This window comes from Nyctereutes procyonoides, unplaced genomic scaffold, assembly GCF_905146905.1.
Source record: "Nyctereutes procyonoides isolate TBG_1078 unplaced genomic scaffold, NYPRO_anot_genome, whole genome shotgun sequence".
NCBI classification, from domain to species: Eukaryota; Metazoa; Chordata; class Mammalia; order Carnivora; family Canidae; genus Nyctereutes; species Nyctereutes procyonoides.
This window is the reverse complement of record NW_026575037.1, coordinates 13457488-13475291: the sequence shown is the minus strand read 5'-3', so window position 1 is coordinate 13475291 and position 17804 is coordinate 13457488. Positions and strand designations below refer to the sequence as shown.

Genomic DNA, 17804 nt, shown 5'->3' with positions numbered 1-17804 from the left:
CAGTTCCAAAATGCCAAGGGAAAACAATCAGGCCAGCCACAGTCCCTCTGTCAGGCTCCTGCTGCTGAATGGCCCGGTAAATGGCGCCAGATGGTGCCGTGGTGCCCTCTCTGGGCAGATGATTGATGTAGCCTGGCGCCTGCAGGCAGGAGCTCGAGGGCCAAGGAGATCAAGACTTGCCTGAGGTGCCCAATGAGCTGCTCTGCAGGGCCATTAGTGCCCTCCTGGCCTGAGGCCGGGCAGGGCGGCCACGTGCCCTTGCCAGCCCCAAGCACCAAGGAGCCCTGGGCCAGCTTCCTCGGAGGATTCTGCTGGGGGAAGGAAGCCTGACGGCTGCAGGGGGAACAAGGAGGGACAGAAAGTGCCAGGCCTGGTGGGGAGAGGAGGCATTGTTTCTTCACTTGGAGCTGGTGGAGGGGAAAATTGTTTGTGACGATGCTGCTTCTGAGCCATCTGCTCATCGATAAACGTCGGGCCAGGACAGTGGAGTGGAAAGCAGTGCTCCCCGATGCCAGCTCCCCCGGGGTGTCCCGTCACACTGCTGTTGGTCCTCACAGCCTCCCTCCAGGCGGCTGTGACCAGGAGGTGGCACCCGCCCCTGAGGACTATCCAGAGAGAGAAAGCAGAAGTATCCCACAGGGATTTCAGAATTTCCTGTTGCTGTTGTTACCACCTGTTTTTTAAAAATCAGGTGTCCGACTCCCTTGACTTCCCATGGGGAGTCATGTCGCCTTTGGTACCTCAGAGCAAGCTCAAGAGCCAGCAGCTTTCTTCCGTCCCTGACGAAGGTAGTAAGACCCGGCCATCCTGTCCATGGGCAGAAGCAGCTCCATCCCACAGCCTCTCCAGGGCAGGCCGAGGAATTCTCAGTCCGGCAGCTTTTCTAGATGGGACTCTGACATCAGACTGGTGTCAGAGAGGCTTTCCACAGCGAGAGTGGGGGGGTAAAAAGGCTAAAGTGAGGCAAGGGTGCCTTGATTTGACCCCACTGAGGATAAGACCGAATCAGAATCAAATATTTCTTAATGAACATTCCCGTCAAGGGGTGCCTGAATGGCACAGTGGGTGAAGCCTCTGACTCTTGATTTTGGTTCAGGTCATGATCTCAGACACATGAGATCAAGCTCCGTGTCAGGCTCCACACTCAGCACAGAGTCTGCTTAAGATTCTCTCTCCCTCTGCCTCTCCTGCTTGTGCTTGCGCTCATGTGCTCTCTCTCTAAAATAGATAAATCTTTAAAAAACAAAAACAAAAATAAAATAAACACTTCTGTCAAGTGAGCCACCTGCCTCCTCCTGATGTGAGTCCATCCTGGGATTTGTTTCTCCATACTCACTGCCTCTCCTCTGTGGTTTCTTCCCTCCCAGGCTTCAGGAATCCAGGTCCTTTTACACCGCTTACCTGAAGAAGTTTTCCAAGCTCACCCGGGAGGCTGTCCCAACCAAGGTTGTGCCAACCACCGCTCACACGATAGCTCCCACCGTGTGGAAAGTCGTGGATCGGTAAGGCCACGGCCACTTCCTTCCCTCCCCCCAGCCTTGCCTCTGATCACAGACCCCCTGCCTTCACACCACACTCTGTTCCCTGTCTTGAGCTTAGCACATGCCTTTCCAACCCCAGACCCCCTGAGGGCTGGCCTTGGCTTTTGGGCTCCCCTGGCTGCTGACCATACACAGAAGAGTCATAGTTGTGTGGGAGCAGCATAGTCAACCAGCGGCCAAACAGCATTTACTGGTCTCCTTCATGATGGAATAAATACTTTCCAATGCCCACAGTCCTTAAACTTAATGCTATTCAAGAATAAGTAGAGAGTCAGCTTAGAAGGATAGTCTGTGGCCTTCAAACCAGCTTCCCTCCACCTCCAAGCAACTGTCTCTTGAGCAAATATTTTGAGTACCTGCTACACACTAGGCACCGTAATACAGATATGTAGTCCCTTCCCACAAAGAGTTTACCATCCCTTCTAGGAAGGTACTGACCTCATTTGAATGCCTCTGATGCTGGGGAGCTCACTACCTTTTGAGGTAGACTGTATCTTTGTGCACAGATGTAACTATGAGGAAGCTGCTTTTCTCTCTAAGACTCCTTGGCTCTGCTTGGCAGTAGAATTCCTACTTGTGGGGCAGGAGATGGGTCTATAAACCTCTTGCACTGGCACCTGACAGTATACCAAGTAGAAATGGCTGCCCAGGGAGCTCAGAGCTGCATCAGGAGGGTGGCCTCCATGAGGAGACTCTACAAGTGAATTGGGGGAAAGCCATCTGATTTCCAGAGGATTTTGCATGCCAGCAGGTAGGACTTTAAGGGCAGAAAGCACCAATGGAGAGATTTTTTTAGTCAATCAGGTGAGAAGGAGAGACAGAGAGGTGGTCATTGTGGTCGTTCACATTAGGGTAATTAAAATCATTCAAATTATAACAGCTGACACTTACTGGCTTTATGTGCCAAACTCTGTGCTAGGCACCTTCCATACATTATCTCCGTTAGTCACGGGGCTACCTCTTTTTTTTTTTTTAATTTTTATTTACTTATGATAGTCACAGAGAGAGAGAGAGAGAGAGAGAGAGAGAGAGAGAGAGGCAGAGACACGGGCGGAGGGAGAAGCAGGCTCCATGCACCGGGAGCCCGATGTGGGATTCGATCCCGGGTCTCCACGGGGCTACCTCTTGAGGCAGACCACATGAATGGAGAGGGACTGAGACCCAGGACGCCACGGTGGGGCACAGAGAGGAGCCTTTGCCATGAGGGGGAAGCCCAGGTGGTCACAGTGCTCCCCCCACTCCAGACCTTGTTGACTTCCTACAACGTGAGGAGGTAAATGTGACAGGAGTCATCAGTTCATTTCACAGGGGAGTTGACTGAGGCCCAGAGAGGTAGATTGAGTTGCCTCCCAGAGCTGGCTCGCTGCAGAACAGGCCAGAACCCAGGCCTCAAGAGGCAGGGATAGAGAAGCAGCCAACACATGACAAGCCCTTGGCTTCAGAACCCCAAGCCCAGACCCCAAGTGAGCATGATGGGCACAGGGTGGAGCAGCCAGCGTGGAGCCTGCAGCCTTTCCTCTGGGGCTGGGATCAGCCAGAGAGGTTTGATATGGAGCTTTACCTGCTACCCAGGGTCTAGCAGCTGCAAGGACATCAGCCCCCACATAAAAACACATCCCACTTCCCCTCATCTGCCACCATGCCCTTGGTGGGCAGCCAAAGCCCCGGTCTTTCAGAGCAGGCCCAGGTTTTCCAGAGGCATGTTACTCTGTCTGTCGGGCGCACCTGTCTGTCTGTCCTTAGGGGTCTTGGTTCAGAACCGGGAACAAAACTCAACCTTCCACTAGCAGCCTGATTAAGCTGATTAAGGATTCATGGGAGGGACTGGCCCTGAGCCTGTGGAGTTTGTGCTGGGAGTTGCTGACAGGTTTACATTTCGGTTTCTATTCATTCTTTTTATCAACCTGCCATGAGCAATTTATTATTTACTTACTATCATACATGAGGAATTGAGGCTCAGAGAAGTTGAGTAATGTACTCAAGGTCACAGAGCTAGGTAGAGGCAGAGCCTAGTGCCAGCCTACAGGACTCTGCGACTATCAGCAGTGGCCCTCCTCTTCTCTCCCCTTTGCTCTGGGTGTTCGTCCTCAGCCCCTGCCCTGTGGTTAACACCCCTTTCTCTCTCTGCATCCTTCTGGGTCCTCCTCAGCTCCAAGATCTACATGGCTGACTTGGAATCTGCGCTGCACTACATCCTGCGGGTGGAAGTAGGCAAGTTCTCTGTTCTGGAGGGGCAGCGCCTCGTGGCCCTGAAAAAGTTCATGGCCGTGCTGGCCCAGGTGAGCAAGGCCCCAGTCTCCTTCGTCCACACAGCTCCACATCGGATCAGTATGCCTCCCTGCAGCAGGCCCTATGCCAGGCCAGAGGGGTCAGCCCGGCCTCTCCCTCAGGAGATCATGATCTGGCTGGACATCCAGACCCACAGCTCTCCAGGGCCCCTGTGGGCTGCTGCCCTGCAGTCTCAGTCATACCTTGCACCAGGCTCACACTGCCAGGGACATCCCTTCCCAGCCCTCCCTGTGCAGGTGGCTGGGCTGGGCAGGGCCAGATGCCCTGGGGATGGCCCGGCTGATTCAGTGACTGTGGCTCTGCCTGAGGCCTCTACCACAACATGAACCTGTGGCTCTGCCTGAGGCCTCCACCACAACCTGAACCTGCAGTGTGGCCTCCCACTTCCTGCCAGAGTCACTGGGAAGCAGGACCCATGGAGGTTACAGTAAAGGAAAGAAGCCTTTCCGAACCTCCTCTCTTCCCTCCCAGTCCCTGATCATGGTTTGACTAGGTCCTTGGCCCTAGCCATGCCTTCCTTATTCCTTTGTGGTTTCCTGCCAACTTGGCTACTCTATGAAGTGTGTAGCTCTTGCCTGTTGAGGACCTGCCGTGTGTCAGGCGTTTAATCCTCTTACCTTTGCTGCACAGTGACAGGCATTACCCCCTTTAAGAGGCCCAGGTTGTTGAGGTGACTTGCTTTATGCCTCCCAGGGAGGAGGTGCTGCGAGGATCTGAGCTGAGGTGCCCCTTTCTTTGCCATGCTACTTCCTCATCTTTGAAGGTGAGACGCAGGCCCCTTTCCTCTCTGCACCTGACTCCTCCCTCCCTGAATCCTTCTGTCTGGCTCCAGAGCCACTGCCAGTGCTGCCCTACTTAAAGCCCAAGGCTCTGGGCTGCTGAGGACTGCTGAGTCAGATGCGGGCTCTGGTCCCCTTCCGAGCCTGCCTGCTGACTCAGCCACCCTCAGCCCCTGGGTGCCAGGTCTGAGCCATCCTCTGTGGGGCAGGTCCACCGGCAGCTGGGGTACCTCTGGGGCTGATCTGGGCCTCCCACTCAGGAGCTGCCAGCCAGCCTGCTCCCTATTCCCCACCTCACCCGCAGCCCTGGCCTCCCTGCCCAGTGGGCTCAATCTTTGTGCCTGAGCGATGCTGTTATTGTCTGAGGCTGGAGCCTCTGTTCCCTCCCGCGGGTCCCTGCTCTCTCTCAAAAGCAGCTGGCGGGCCTGGCCACTGGGTGGCGCGCGGTCACCAGCGTTTCCTGCTCCTGGCAGAGGGTGGCTCCCTCTAAGTCCAGAGCCCTTAATTCATCCTTCCTCCTGACACCAGGGCCTGAGAAGGAGGAAGGGTCCAAGTCAGGATGACGGCGAAGGTCAGTGAGAAACGCTGACTTGAAGCTGTAAATTCATGTTGAGGGCCTGGAGGCCTGAGTGCGCTGACCAAGAGGGAGCATGTTAAAGACAAGATTCTTCCGGCTGCTTCTCCCTCGGGGCCTGTGTCCAGCCCTGGAGCTTTGAGGGGAATATGTAATGGCTTTCGCAGAGGCCTGGATCCATCGGCAGGCATTTCTATTCAGTGATCATTCTTTGCTCTTTTTCCTCCAGCAAGGTGTCTTGGTCCTCTTGACCTGTGCCTTGGTGGTTTTATCTGCCCTGCTTCCCTGGCATCCCTCTCTTCTCCTGCCGGCCCCCCCGACCCCCCGCCCCTGCCGCCCTGGGCGTGTGTGCACACACACGCCTGCACACATATCTGTCCTCCTCCCTGGGGTCCTTGTGGTTTTAAAGTGCTGATACTAATCAGATTTCAGTTGACTTATTGTCAGAGTAGCTTTTCATGTTCCTCGGAGACTCTTGGGAGTTACCATCAAGGTCTGGACTTGGCTATAAGCCCCCGGGCCGTCTTGTCCCCACCAGCAGTCCATGGAATACAGATGGAAGGCTGTTCACCAGCCTCGCCCAGCAGTCAGTCAGTTGGCAAGTCAGCTGGTCTTCAGAAGATGACACGCAGAGAGGACTGTGTGGCCCAAGTTCTCAGCAGCCTTGGGAAGCCACGCGGGTGCTCAGCCTTCTTCCCAGGGGCAGTGTGGGATCAAGAGTCAGCCTTGAGAGAGGGAGGCCCAAAGGGTCCAGCCTCACCCAGAGCCTCGGGCCTCTCCCCACGCCATCCTTCATGTTGCCAGGTGCCCCAGAGCAAAGGTAGTAGGAACCTGCATTTGTGTCTGAGGCAGAATGTTTTCCTGGTGGTTTTGGAGAGTTTCAGGGAACTGCCTCCCCCCACTTCTGTTTAGTCCCCTACCCTCTCCAGGACTGGGACTGCCGAGCACCTGGGGACTTGCTTTTCCCTCTCCAGCTTTCCCTTATGCCTCCCACAGCACTTCCCGGGCCAGCCCTTAGTCCAGAACTTCCTGCATTCCGTAAATGACTGGCTCAAGAGGCAACAGAGAAAGAAAATTCCCTACAGTTTCTTTAAAGCTGCCCTGGACAACAGGAAGGAGGTGAGTCTGGGGGAAACTGAACACCTTCTCCGAATCCTCAGTAACTGTGGGGGTGGGAGGGGTTCGCCCTGCAGCCTCTGTGCTCCTTCACGCCCTTGTATTCAGGAAGGAGTCCTCGATCTCTCTTGATCTCTCTCTCGGTCAGGTCCTTCCATCAATAGACTACTCACGGAGCTGTCTGCATGCCCATCTTGTGTAGCCTTCCCAGCGGTGGTGGGAGTAGCTCTGATCCCCATTTAGCACATGGGGAAGCTGAGGTTAAGAGAGGTTAAGTAACTTGTCTAAGATCATAGAGCCAATGGGTGGTTGGGCTGGGATTTAAGACCCGAGTGTGAAATTCCAGTTGTGAGCGAGTTTGTAGCAGCTTCTCTCCGTGCCTGCAGGCACATCGAGCTCCTCACATAGCTCCTCTGGCCCTCTCCAGGGACCCCTTTCTGGCTCCTGTGTGTGCCACTCTTTGCCAAAGTGGCCCACTGCAGCTGGCAGAAGCACACAACCTTACAGATGTGTAGGATGCCAAAGCTCAAAGGGACCTCAGAGGCCAAACCCCTCATTTTACAGATGGAGAGGTTGAGGCTAGAATCAGGATGCGACTTGGTTCGTGTCACAGCTTTTCAGATCTGCTGCTCCTTTGATGGGTGTAGCCAGTGAAAGGGAGATGCCACCTTCCAGGTGATAGAGAGAGGGACCTCATTTGTCTCAGGGCTATATGCTGACCTTCAAATCTCCTGAAAGCTTCTTTCCTCACCACCCATCCCATTCTTCTTCTTTTCCATATATGCACTCATGCAAGTACGTGTTCCTTAGGGCACTATGATTGCCAAGAAGGTGCACTGGGTTGGCTGCCAGGGGAGTGAGCCACATTTCCGGGGCTTTCCCTGTTCCTTGTGGATCCTCTTTCATTTCCTGACGGTGCAAGCAGCTCGGCACAATTTAGACCACTCACAAGAAACAGGTGAGTCCGAGGCCTGCCCGTGTCCCCCGCTACCCCCAGGCCTGTGCCCCAGCCCCACCCTGCCCTGCCCTCCACAGGCTCCCCACTGCCTGCCCAGATGTAGCAAATTCTGCATTTGCAGTTGGCCTCATGCACTCAGCATAGAACCAGAATGGGGAGGACCTGAAGAAGCCCCCCAGTCCTGCCTCCTGTCTCAGGGTGGTACCCCTTGCAGGCTCAGGGACACCTGAGTGTCTTTCTGGCTTTCCTGGAGCCACAAGCTTGCTTTGTTTATAGAACTTTGTGAAAAAATTGTGGTTCAACTTTTTATACTCCTATAAAGGAAATTATGTCTATTTCAATCCACGTGGCTGGTAGTGTGCACTTTGAACAATTCTATTGTTTCCCATGGAAAAGTCATTTTCTTTTTCTTTTCTTTTTTTTTAGAGAGTGACAGTGCACAAGCTTGGGAGGGAGGGGCAGAGAGGGAGAGAGAGAATCTTAAGCAGACTCCATGCCCAACACAGAACCCGACACGAGGCTCAATCTCACTACCCTGAGATTGTGACCTGAGCTGAAATCAAGAGTCGAACACTTAACCAAGCCTGAAAAATCATTTTTTAAGGGAAGCTGGGGAAACGTCCCTCCTGCCTTGCTCCCTCCTTAAACTGCGTGGTGGCCTGCCATCACCCATTCTGCCTCACAACCAGAGGGCAGGCCTCCAATCCAGTCCACATTTACTGAGGGTTCTCTCAGGCACTGGTTCAGCCTGGAGGATGTAAAGGTGGAAAAGAAAGAGTCCGTGCTCTCAGTCGGGCAGGTGAGCAGAGAGCTGTTCTGCAGTGTGCCAAGGCCGAGAACTGGCAGAGAAGGCATGCAGTGAGAGGGAGGAAGTGCTCCATGCTGCTAGGAGGGGCAAGAGGAGGAAAGCTGAGAATGGATGGGTGAACAGGAGATGAGCTAGGAGGGAAGAGTGCCCCGACAGAGGGAGGGAATTAGAGGAGCTGCCAGGGTGCAGCCAGCCACCCAGCGTTTACGAAGCATCGTCAAAGGGTCAGGCCCTGCTCCAGGAGGGGGTACAGTGGTGCGTGAGATGTGAAGTCCCTCCTCAGAGGGACAGTATTCCAGGGGCAGGAGACAGTAACCATACAGATCGATCATCTCGGGTGTGGTGCTGAATGCTCTGAAGAAGATAGACTACGTGGTGTGGAAGAGGGGTGGGGGAGGGCTGCTGTGTTCAGACAGGGTGGCCAGGGGAGGCTTCCCTGAAGACGTGGCCCGGTACTCACCCCTGACTGGAGAGAAGGAAGCACTGTGGGACATCTGGGAAGAGAGGCCTCCAGGCTGCACTGGTTATGCCAGGGCTGCCAGAAAGTGCTACACACTAGGGGACTTGCACAACAGAAACCCATTTTCTCCCAGTTCCTGAGGCTGGAAGTCCGAGACCATGGTGTGTCAGTAGGGTTGGTGTCTGCTGAGACCTCTCCTTGGCTTGCAGATGGCCGTCTTCTCCCTGTGTCTTCATGTGGTCTTCACTGGGTGTGTGCCATGTCCACATTTCCTCCTCTTATAAGGACACCGGTCATATAGCTTAGAGCCTGCTCTCATGATCTTATTTTACCTTAATTATGTTTTTAGACACTTTGTCCAAATACAGTCACATTCTGAAATGCTGGGGGTTAGGACTTCGACACATGAATGTGAGTGGATGCAGTACAGCCCATAACGCAGGCCAAGGACTAGCAGGTGCCCAAAATAAGTCTGGCACGTTTGCAGCACCAGAAGAAGGCCAGTGGCAGAACCTGGGGTAGGGGAGGCGGCGGAGAGGGTGCAGGTCTGGTGATCTCGGTGAAGGAGGGGTTTGGATTTCTGATTCAGCGTTATGAGACACTCCTGGAGAGTTTCATAGGGGAGTGTCACCAGCGATCGATCTTTAGGGAGACTGCTGGGTGGAGGGTGGGCTGCCCCAGGAAATGGTGGAACTAATCCAGGAGAGGTGGTGGTCGCCGCCCAGACCAGAGTGGTAGGCAGCACGTGGAAGAAGTGGTCAGGCTTGGGAATATTTTGAAGGTAGTGCTGATAGGAGCCCGTAGCAGGCTGGATGAAGAATACATGCAGGAGCCAGGACCCAGGGTGGAGGGTGGACCCCAGCGTTGTTGGGCCTGAGTATCAGGCGGACGATGGTTCTATGAGCTGAGAGATGGGAAGGCTCAGGGGTGGGAGGGTAGAGACAGTGAGGGACTTTGCAGTCTGGGCCCATCAGCTGTCTGAATGGAGATGTAGACAGGTGAATCTAGGGTTCTGGGGGGAGGTCCAGGGTAGAGATACAAATCCTGTGGGCATTAGCATGTGGGCGATAGCTGAAGCCTCAGGACGGGGCAAGCAGAGACAACACTGAGGCCTCTGCTCTGGGGTGTGCAGCCTCTGGGCCTCTGCTGAGGAACCGGAGCCAGCAAAGGAGACTGAGAAGGAGCCACCACTGCATCTCCAAGTACAGTGTTGGAAGGAGGAGGGTGCAGTGAGCCGAGTGGGGGCGGCTGTGCTGCCGGAAGCGCTGCCAGACAAGGAGCTCTCTGGCAAGAGCTGTTGTGGTGGAGCAGCCGGCAGAAAGGCCCGGCTAGATTGGGGAGAAGAGAGAATAAGAGGCGAGAAATTGGAGATAACGGGGCAGTAACTGGGGTCAGAGAAGGGATGTCTTTATTGCAATTGTCTTTACCGATCAGAATGATCTCGTGTTAAGGCAGCAATTGATGATGTGATAACAAAGGAATATATTTCCAGGTGTGAAATCCTGAGATGGCCAGAAGGGGTGAGGTCCAGAGCACAGGGCAGGAGAGAAAGCGGAGCCCAGCTGCATGGCCAGCGGTGGCAGTGGGCAGGTGGCAGTGGGTGGCTGGGCCAGAGGCCAGAGAAGGCCGCCCAGAGGGGGCCCAGGAGGACAGAGGTGGGGCATGGCTTTCAGGGGTGCTCAGGGTGCCAGGAGTGATGACATGGGGAGTAGTCATGAGCAGGACACAGAGCAGGGGCTGAAGTCCCGGTGGGTGCAGGTGTGGGACCCAGAGTTTGGTTTGGAGGGGCTGAGGTCTTGGAACAGGACAGAGAGTTTGGGAAGCAGCCAACAGCAGGGAGGGTCCTTCCGTCACCCCCAGGCCTGACGTGTGAGGAGTGTGGAAGACCAGAGGGTTTCAGAGGGGCGTGTATCGGGGAGCCCAGTGTCAGGGGAGGAAGGTGAGTGGAGTATTCAGAGGTGTGTGCTGATGCCAATCCAGGGGGCCCTGTGGGAGGGAGTGGGGGGCAGGCGGAGATGGAGACAAAGCAGGAGATGTGGAGAGGCAGATCCGAGGGACCCCTGAGGCAGTGCCTGAGGGAACAGGAAGCCTAGAGCAGATTGGGCACAGGAGGGGTGCAGGGCACAGCTGGTAGGTAGCTGGCCCCTGCCTGACTCTCCGGACAGGTCTCAAAGAGCCTACGTATCCTGCTGATGAGTTTGGACTTTATCCCAACTGTCAGTAAGTGACAGGGACCTGGGTGAGTGGCAGAGAAAGGGAACTGGGATTTGGAGTTTGGGAAGAGATGGGGTCAGCTCTAGAGTGACCCCTATAAGGCGGACAGGTATGCAAGGAGACCCCGGGCCCCTCCTCAGAAGGTGGGCCGTGTCAGGAACAGAGTAGGGGCTGGTGGGCGCAGGCCGCCCCCGAGGACCCCGTGACCGGAACACCATCTCCCCTCCCTGTAGCCGAGGCCCAGGAAGTCCTCCAGGCCATCCGGAGCTACGTGCGCTTCTTCTTCGGCTGCCGAGACTGCGCCAACCACTTCGAGCGGATGGCGGCGGCCTCCATGAACCGGGTGGATAGTCTGAACAGCGCCGTGCTCTGGCTCTGGTCTAGTCACAACAAGGTCAATGCTCGCCTGGCGGGTAAGGAAGGACCGCCTCCAGGGCTGGAGTCACCCCCAGAGGAAGAGGGAGGTGAGGGAGTTTGGGGGACCTGGACCAGAGGTAGGAGAGGGACACTCAGCGTCCCCGAGGGGACACCCCATGTTCCATGGTGCTTCACGGCGCGCAGGGCCCTTCCACGTGCTCTGCCTGCCGTGCTGAGGTAGGTCAGTGTCCTTAGACCTGTTTTCCGAGTGAGGAAGCTGAGGCTTAGACGCTCTAGGACCGTGGTCTTCTGATGCCTCTGCTCACTCTGTCCCCTGCACTCTGACCCCTTCCTCAGAATGCCTGGGGTCCCTGTCCGGCCTCCCCTGTTCTGCTTTCTGACTGGCAGCTCCTTCCTGACTCAGACCATTAGCGAGGAGAGCCGGGCTGTTCCACCCACTAGGAGGGCTCTGGCAGTGAAATGTGCTGGAAGAGAAAGACCGCGTGGACCGATTGTCTTCCCCACTTACAGTGTTTTCTACTCCCAGCGCACAGGAGTGGGACGTGCCCAACAGGCAGAAGCATTAAACTCCAGGGTGACCAGAAGCTGGCGGGTCAGGAGGGAGCCATCTGTGGTCTGCCGGGGGCCTGGGCTTATCTGTGGGGAGGGGGAAAGCTTGAGGCCCACGGTCACCGCCCCCCTCCCCAGGGCTGGGGGGGTTAAAGGAGCGAGTGGAGCAGGTGGTGGTGCAGACTGTGCTGTGCTAGCTCTGTCTCCTGGGGCCTCCTGGTGGACTCGGGAGAGAAGGACACGCCAGTCTCTCCTCTCACCCCTTCCCTCCCCGCTGCCACCCCGCCCCTGCCGCCACATGCTCCATTTGACCCTCCAGCCCCTTGACCAGGGCAGGCTCCCTGCTTCCCTTGGGACCCAGCAGGAGGGCCAATCAAGGCTACTCCTGGAGGGGCCCAAAGGAGGGCAGTACCCTGACCTCTGTGGCAGAGTCCTTGCGGCTCAAACTGGCTCAAACTAGGAACAGTTCGAGGCAGGTATAAACTGAGTGCGCACTTTGCAAGGCAGGTCTCTACTGCTTCTCAAGGCATCTTTGGAATCTATCTGATGTCCTCTCCCCAAAGTAACTATTCTGACTTTTACATCACTTGCCCCTGCTTCATTCCGATCCGCACCTTTTTCTTACCCCTATTAAACCCTTTAGGAGAGGTGCCTCCTCCAAGCCATCTGGGCTGATGGGTGTCCCCAGGGTGACCCGGGCCAGGAGCAGCCAGTGGCGGCCCTTGGGGGCTCAGCCATCGGGGTAACTTCCTGAGTCTCCCGAGTGCCCTTTCCCCATCCAGGCCCCTGGGCACCCCTACACACAGCCATCAGAGCCCACCTGGGAAGGAAACCCTGCTGACTCCTACCTATCCCCGGGGGCTGCTGGGACAGAAAGGAGGACACCTGTGGAATGACCACCCACCATGAACTCTTGTTTTAAAACACATTTTCCCTTTAAATTACAAAAGTAATGTATCTTCACTGTATAAAACTTGGGGAATTTCAGAAAAATATGAAGAAGAAAACGACCAGCCAGGCCAACCAAAGTCTGCAAGACGGAACGTCTTTCAGCCCTTTCCCGTGCCTGGGAGGGGGTGGGGTGCAGCCCAGCAGCAGAGCTGATGAGGAAGTGGCAGCAGGGGGCTGTTCTCCGTCCCTGGGGGCTGTGGGGGGCTGCGGGTAGGAGTCGGCCCTGACCAGAGCCACACCAGCACCGCCCTGTGCTAGTTTGGTCCCTGGCTTCTATCACGCCCATCACTTCCAAGGGCAGCGGTGAACCCTTTTTGCAGACGAGGAAGCTAGCATTCTGAGTGAGGAAGGAGTTCTGGGCTTTGAGGTGGGCGCAGTGGTGACAGCAGCCTGTGTGTGCTTCCCTGCCCAGGTGCGGCCAGCGAGGACCCTCACTTCCCCAAGGTGCAGTGGCCACCCCGTGGACTCTGTTCTGCCTGCCACAACGATCTCCGGGGTTCGCCTGTGTGGGACCTGGACAACACCCTCAGATTCCTCAAGACCCACTTCTCCCCAAGCAATGTTGTCCTGGACATGCCTTCTGCTGTACCGGGCCCCCAGATGGGTGCCCTGAGGATGGCAGCCGGGAATGTTACTCTGAGCCCCAAGAAGGCTGGGATCGCGGTAGGCCCAGGGACCAAGTCTCCCAGAACCACTGTTCCTGAGGTTCCCACAGAGAGACTCAGTGCCACGTACCCCCAGGATATGCTCCTCGGTCTCAGTGTGACGCCAGCTGAGCCAGACCGGGGATCTCGTGAGCACAGAGCAGAGCTTCAGATGGATAAGCTGGAGCAGCCAAAAGGGCAGCAACACTTGACCAAGCGAGACACGGGAACAGTATTGCTGGCTGAGTTCCTGGCTGAGAAGAACCTCCCCAGAAACCCTTCAGAGCTGAGGCGAGTGGGTCGCAGCTCAAAGCAGCTGGCCAGCATTCCTGAGGGGGAGCCGGAGGCTGGGCCCATGGGGGGCCGGGACCAGTGGCTGCAGGTGCTGGAAGGGAACTTCTCCCACCTGGACATCAGCCTCTGTGTGGGGCTCTACTCCCTGTCTTTCATGGGCCTTCTGGCCATCTATACCTACTTCCGGGCCAGGATAAGGGCACTGAAGGGCCATCCTGGCCACCCCACAGCCTGAGCCATTCAGCCTGGGAGCGGGGCAGGAAAGGGAGCTGCCACTCATGGTGCTCTTCCAGCCCCCTGCCCCTCTCTCCCCTTTTTCCCCTTGTTCCTTGTCCAGGGAAATCCAGGGAAACTAGTTGCTCCAGTGAACTCCTTGGGCCTTCTGGGAAGGAATGTCCCATAGACATAAAAGCATGCATAGGGTTTGCGTTCAGCTGACAACACCCGGGAGGGCAGCCTTGGGCAGAGGGGTTGGGAGGCTCAGTCCCTGGCCCCTCAACACCAGCTTCCTCTTTTTCATCTTATTCAAAGTCCTGCCTGTTCTCGCTGAAACTTCCATGTCTCCCCTTGGTCTTGGCCCTAAACTGGGGCAAGCAAGGCCACAGCTCCCCAGTTTCCCCATCCAAAGGGGAGGGGTCCAGAGCTAGTGGGCTAGAGCAGAACTCTGCTATATTCCAAGGTTCTGTCCATCCCCCTCTCTTCTGAATATAAAGAGGCCTTCGTGCCAGAGAAAGAAGGATTGCCTCTGGCCCTCTGTGGCCTGTTTATCCTCCAGCCCCTCACATCTCCAGGATGGGGTTTGCTCTGTGTGTGTGGATGGCGGGGGGGGGGGGGGGGGGGCGTGTCTGGAAGCTTCTGAAAGTCCTGCTGGTCTCCCAGGTGAGGCTTGAGTCAGGGTTGGAAGGAGGAGAGCCTCTGGATCCTTCCCCAGACCTCTGCCGCTGGAAGTGGTGTGGACTTGGATGAGTGATGGCCACAGGGCTGGGTGGTGAGCAGCTGGCTCAGTGGGACTGGAGAAGAGCTAGTATGGGATTTAGGGAAGGGTACTGGTGTCTTTAGTGCCTTGGCTCTGGGCTTAGCTGTGAGAGTACAGCGAAGCCACAGGAAAAAGATGGTTGCTTCAGATGTGCTTTGGCTCCTCCCCAGTGGACTCTACCCGGCTTGGAGTGGGGTCTTTTGTCTTTTGATCTTGGCCTCCAAAACAGATGCTAATCTTTGAATGTGGAGGGTGCTGGAGTGAGAGGGGAGTATCATTTCTCTTGAGGGTCCACCTCCCGTCGTGTAGAGGTTAAAAGGGTCAGAGGGGAGGGTGACTATATGTACACATGCTTGATTCCCACTCTACCCCACTGCTTGGGGTGGGGGGTTGTGGAATAAATTATTTTTGTTAAGGCAAGCCCTGGCGTGTTCTTGAACTTACTGTTTGAGACCTAGTACCCAGGTCTGGGCAGCAGGCACAGAATCCAGCCTCAGTGGGGATCCAGCCAGCCATGATTTCTGTCGGCTCACGTAGCTCCTGCCCCGCAGGGGACACGGTGACCTGGCACAACCCCTTTCTCCTGGTTGGGGCCCTCTGAGCCCCTGCCGCCTCCACATGCACCAGGAGGCCGATAGGCCTTGGTGGAGGTCTAAGGCCACCTCCTTCTGTCCCCCCCAGGCTCTCCAGAGCGCCTGCGTCGGTGCTTCCAGTTCTGCTCCAGGAACCTTCCTCTGCGCCTGCCCAGGGCTCTACAGCCACCCCTCCTGCACCTCCGGCTCTCTCTCTCAAGGAAGGAGAGGGCTTGTTTGTGAGAGCAGGCTGCCGCTGGCTATTCAGCAAGGAGGAGCCTACCAGATTAGAGAGCCTGCCCCTAATCCGGCCTGCTGGGTTTTACAAGGATCAGAGCGGCTGATAATGAACCTCATTAAGGGGGAGCAGGGGCCTCAATCGGATTTGGGGTTTTCTCTCTGACATCTTCACTCAGATGGCCTTGGCACCGGTGGGCAGTGGGGAGCAGGTGGGATGCCAAGCACCCTCACTCTGCTAGGGCAGCTGGGATGGGGGACACAGGCAGGGGTCAACCCCCCCCCATCCCTGCTTGTGTCAGCCCTGTGTTACCTCTTTAGCTGGATGGATTCCAGCCTGGAGCCTCTCTGCAGGCCTCTCGTCTGCCTGCAGGTTCCCTGTCTGTGTCCCGAGGGGGTCCACTCATCCATCTGCCCCCTCTATTCTCCTAGGCTGGCTCTGCCCCTTTCCCCTCTGCCCCACTGGGGTCTGGCTGGGAGGCTGACAGGCCAGCAAGAAGGAGAAAGAGGTCCTAGGGCCAGCGTACACCGGGCCGAGACCACCCACCTTGCTCCTCTGGTACCTGGTACCTGACACAGTGTCACCGGCAGAGGATTTCCATCAGTGAGCCCTTCTGGCTCTGGTGAGGCAGGCTCCGGGGGGGCCTCGACTGTGGGTGTGGGCCTCTCCCTCACAGCCCAGCCTTTCTTGGGCTGTCCCAGCCACTCTGATTGATCAACAAGGGTGGGCCCCTCCTCAGCGGGGCTGCTGCCTTTCACCTTGATTTCCCCAGGGCACGCTCTGCGGCATCGCCATCGATAAACGGGCTTGCCCACCAGCCTGGCCCCTCCCCCAGCCCGTCTGCCAGGCTGGGAGGACGGGCTTCTGTGACTTGCCATTCTAGGACGGGCTTCTCTGCTTGCCATTCTAGGTGGTTCTCTGCATCCTGGGAGAGCTCCCACTCAGGAGAGGGTCCTCAGGGAAGCCCTGCAAACCGAAGGCTCCTTGATCTGGGGCTGGACAGAGAAATTCCCCTCTGCCTGGAATGCGGCCTACTGAGCATTCAGAAATGATTTCTTAGAGATGGAGGCAGCTGAGCTGGCTTTTGAAAAATGAGTGGGTGTTAGCAAGGAAAATGAGGAAAAAGGCATCACAGACCAAGGGGAAAGCACATGCCAAGTCCAACAAAGAAAATAACGAATACAGGAAATTCTCAATAAAAAATATAGAATTTTTTTTATTAAAAAAAAATTTAAGGGGCATCTGGGTGGCTCAGTCAGTGGTGCATCTGACTCTTGATTTCATCTTAATTTCGGCTCAGGTCATGGTCTCAGGGTCTTAAGATCCAGCCTCACCACGGGCTCTGCTCAGTGGGGAGTCAGCTTGAGATTCTCTCTCTCCCTCCCCCTCTGCTCCTCCTCCTCACTCGTACACACTTGCTCGCTCACTCACTCGCAAAATAAATTTTTAAAAAGAACTTTAAGGGTTTTTTTCAGTGTTGCCCTGGACTAAAGCTGGGGATACACAGAAGATAGGGTTCTCACTGTTGTGGTGCTTCACTCTAAAGGGAAGAGACAGGAGAGAAAAATGTGCTCAATGCTCTTAAGGAGGGGCCAGCAGGAGGATTGGGGGAGGCTTCCCTGAGAGCTGAAGGATGAGAAGCCAGGGGGTGACCCCATCTCCAAGCCTGGTTCCTCCTGGGCAGCCTTGGCATGGGGTAGGGGTGCGGGGCAGGTGCTTCACATCATTCCCTGGGTGTGGGGGTAAGGACTGGGCTCTAGGGGACCCACACAACCTTGACCCTTGGTTATCAGCAGTTGAAGGAGGAGGAGATCTCTTTCATTCCTATGGCTTGGCCACTAACCAGCTGCATGTGACGGGTAAACCATTCATCTCTTGGGTGCCAGCCTCCTCACCTCTAAGATAAAGGCCTCAGATGAAGCTTCATGGTCTCTAAGGTGCCTTTACCTCTCTACAGTGCTTTCTTGTCAGCTCAGCGAGGGGGCATGTCCCTTCAGAGCCTTCCAGTAAGGACTTCTGGCCAAAGGAAATCACAGCCTCTGTGATTTGTGCCCTCTTGGAAGCCCAGGATGACCATGAGAAGGGAGCGCTCATACCAGCACCCCACAGGTGTCCTGCACTGTGCCCCAGCACTGCCTGAGTCTCCCCCCGGATTGCCTTCCTGAGCCAGCTCCAGGGCCAGCCCAAGGACCCCACCCTAGAGTCCCTCTTCTTCCCCTTTGCCTCATTTTAGGCCCCACCTCCTAGGAAGGCAAAGGCTGTTTCTTAGGCAGGTTGATAGGATTTCCCCCCTTCACATAGTCACCAAACCCCTGATCCCCTGTGCCTGGCTTGCCTCCTCCTCAGGCCTGCCTCTGCAGCCCCCACAGCAGTGCGGGGCCCTGGCTTCTCCTGGCTTTTCCAACCTAGTCCAGCCTGTGCCTCCCACTTGCCTCCTCTCTTCCTCTGCCACCTCTGTGTGGC

At 56.2% G+C, this 17804-nt stretch overlaps 1 protein-coding gene across 1 annotated transcript in view; it reads left to right on the top strand.

Annotated features, from left to right (window-relative positions):
• The window catches only part of QSOX1 (quiescin sulfhydryl oxidase 1), a 36283-nt gene extending 21332 nt beyond the window's left edge, over window positions 1–14951 (top strand). Inside the window, exons 7-12 of the mRNA XM_055318978.1 lie at window positions 1368–1502; window positions 3691–3820; window positions 6180–6302; window positions 7110–7257; window positions 10973–11152; window positions 13030–14951. Coding sequence (XP_055174953.1) covers window positions 1368–1502; window positions 3691–3820; window positions 6180–6302; window positions 7110–7257; window positions 10973–11152; window positions 13030–13790 — 1477 coding nt within the window. The 3' untranslated portion in view covers window positions 13791–14951. The remainder of the gene's footprint in view (window positions 1–1367; window positions 1503–3690; window positions 3821–6179; window positions 6303–7109; window positions 7258–10972; window positions 11153–13029) is intronic.
• The last annotated feature ends 2853 nt before the right edge of the window (window positions 14952–17804 follow it).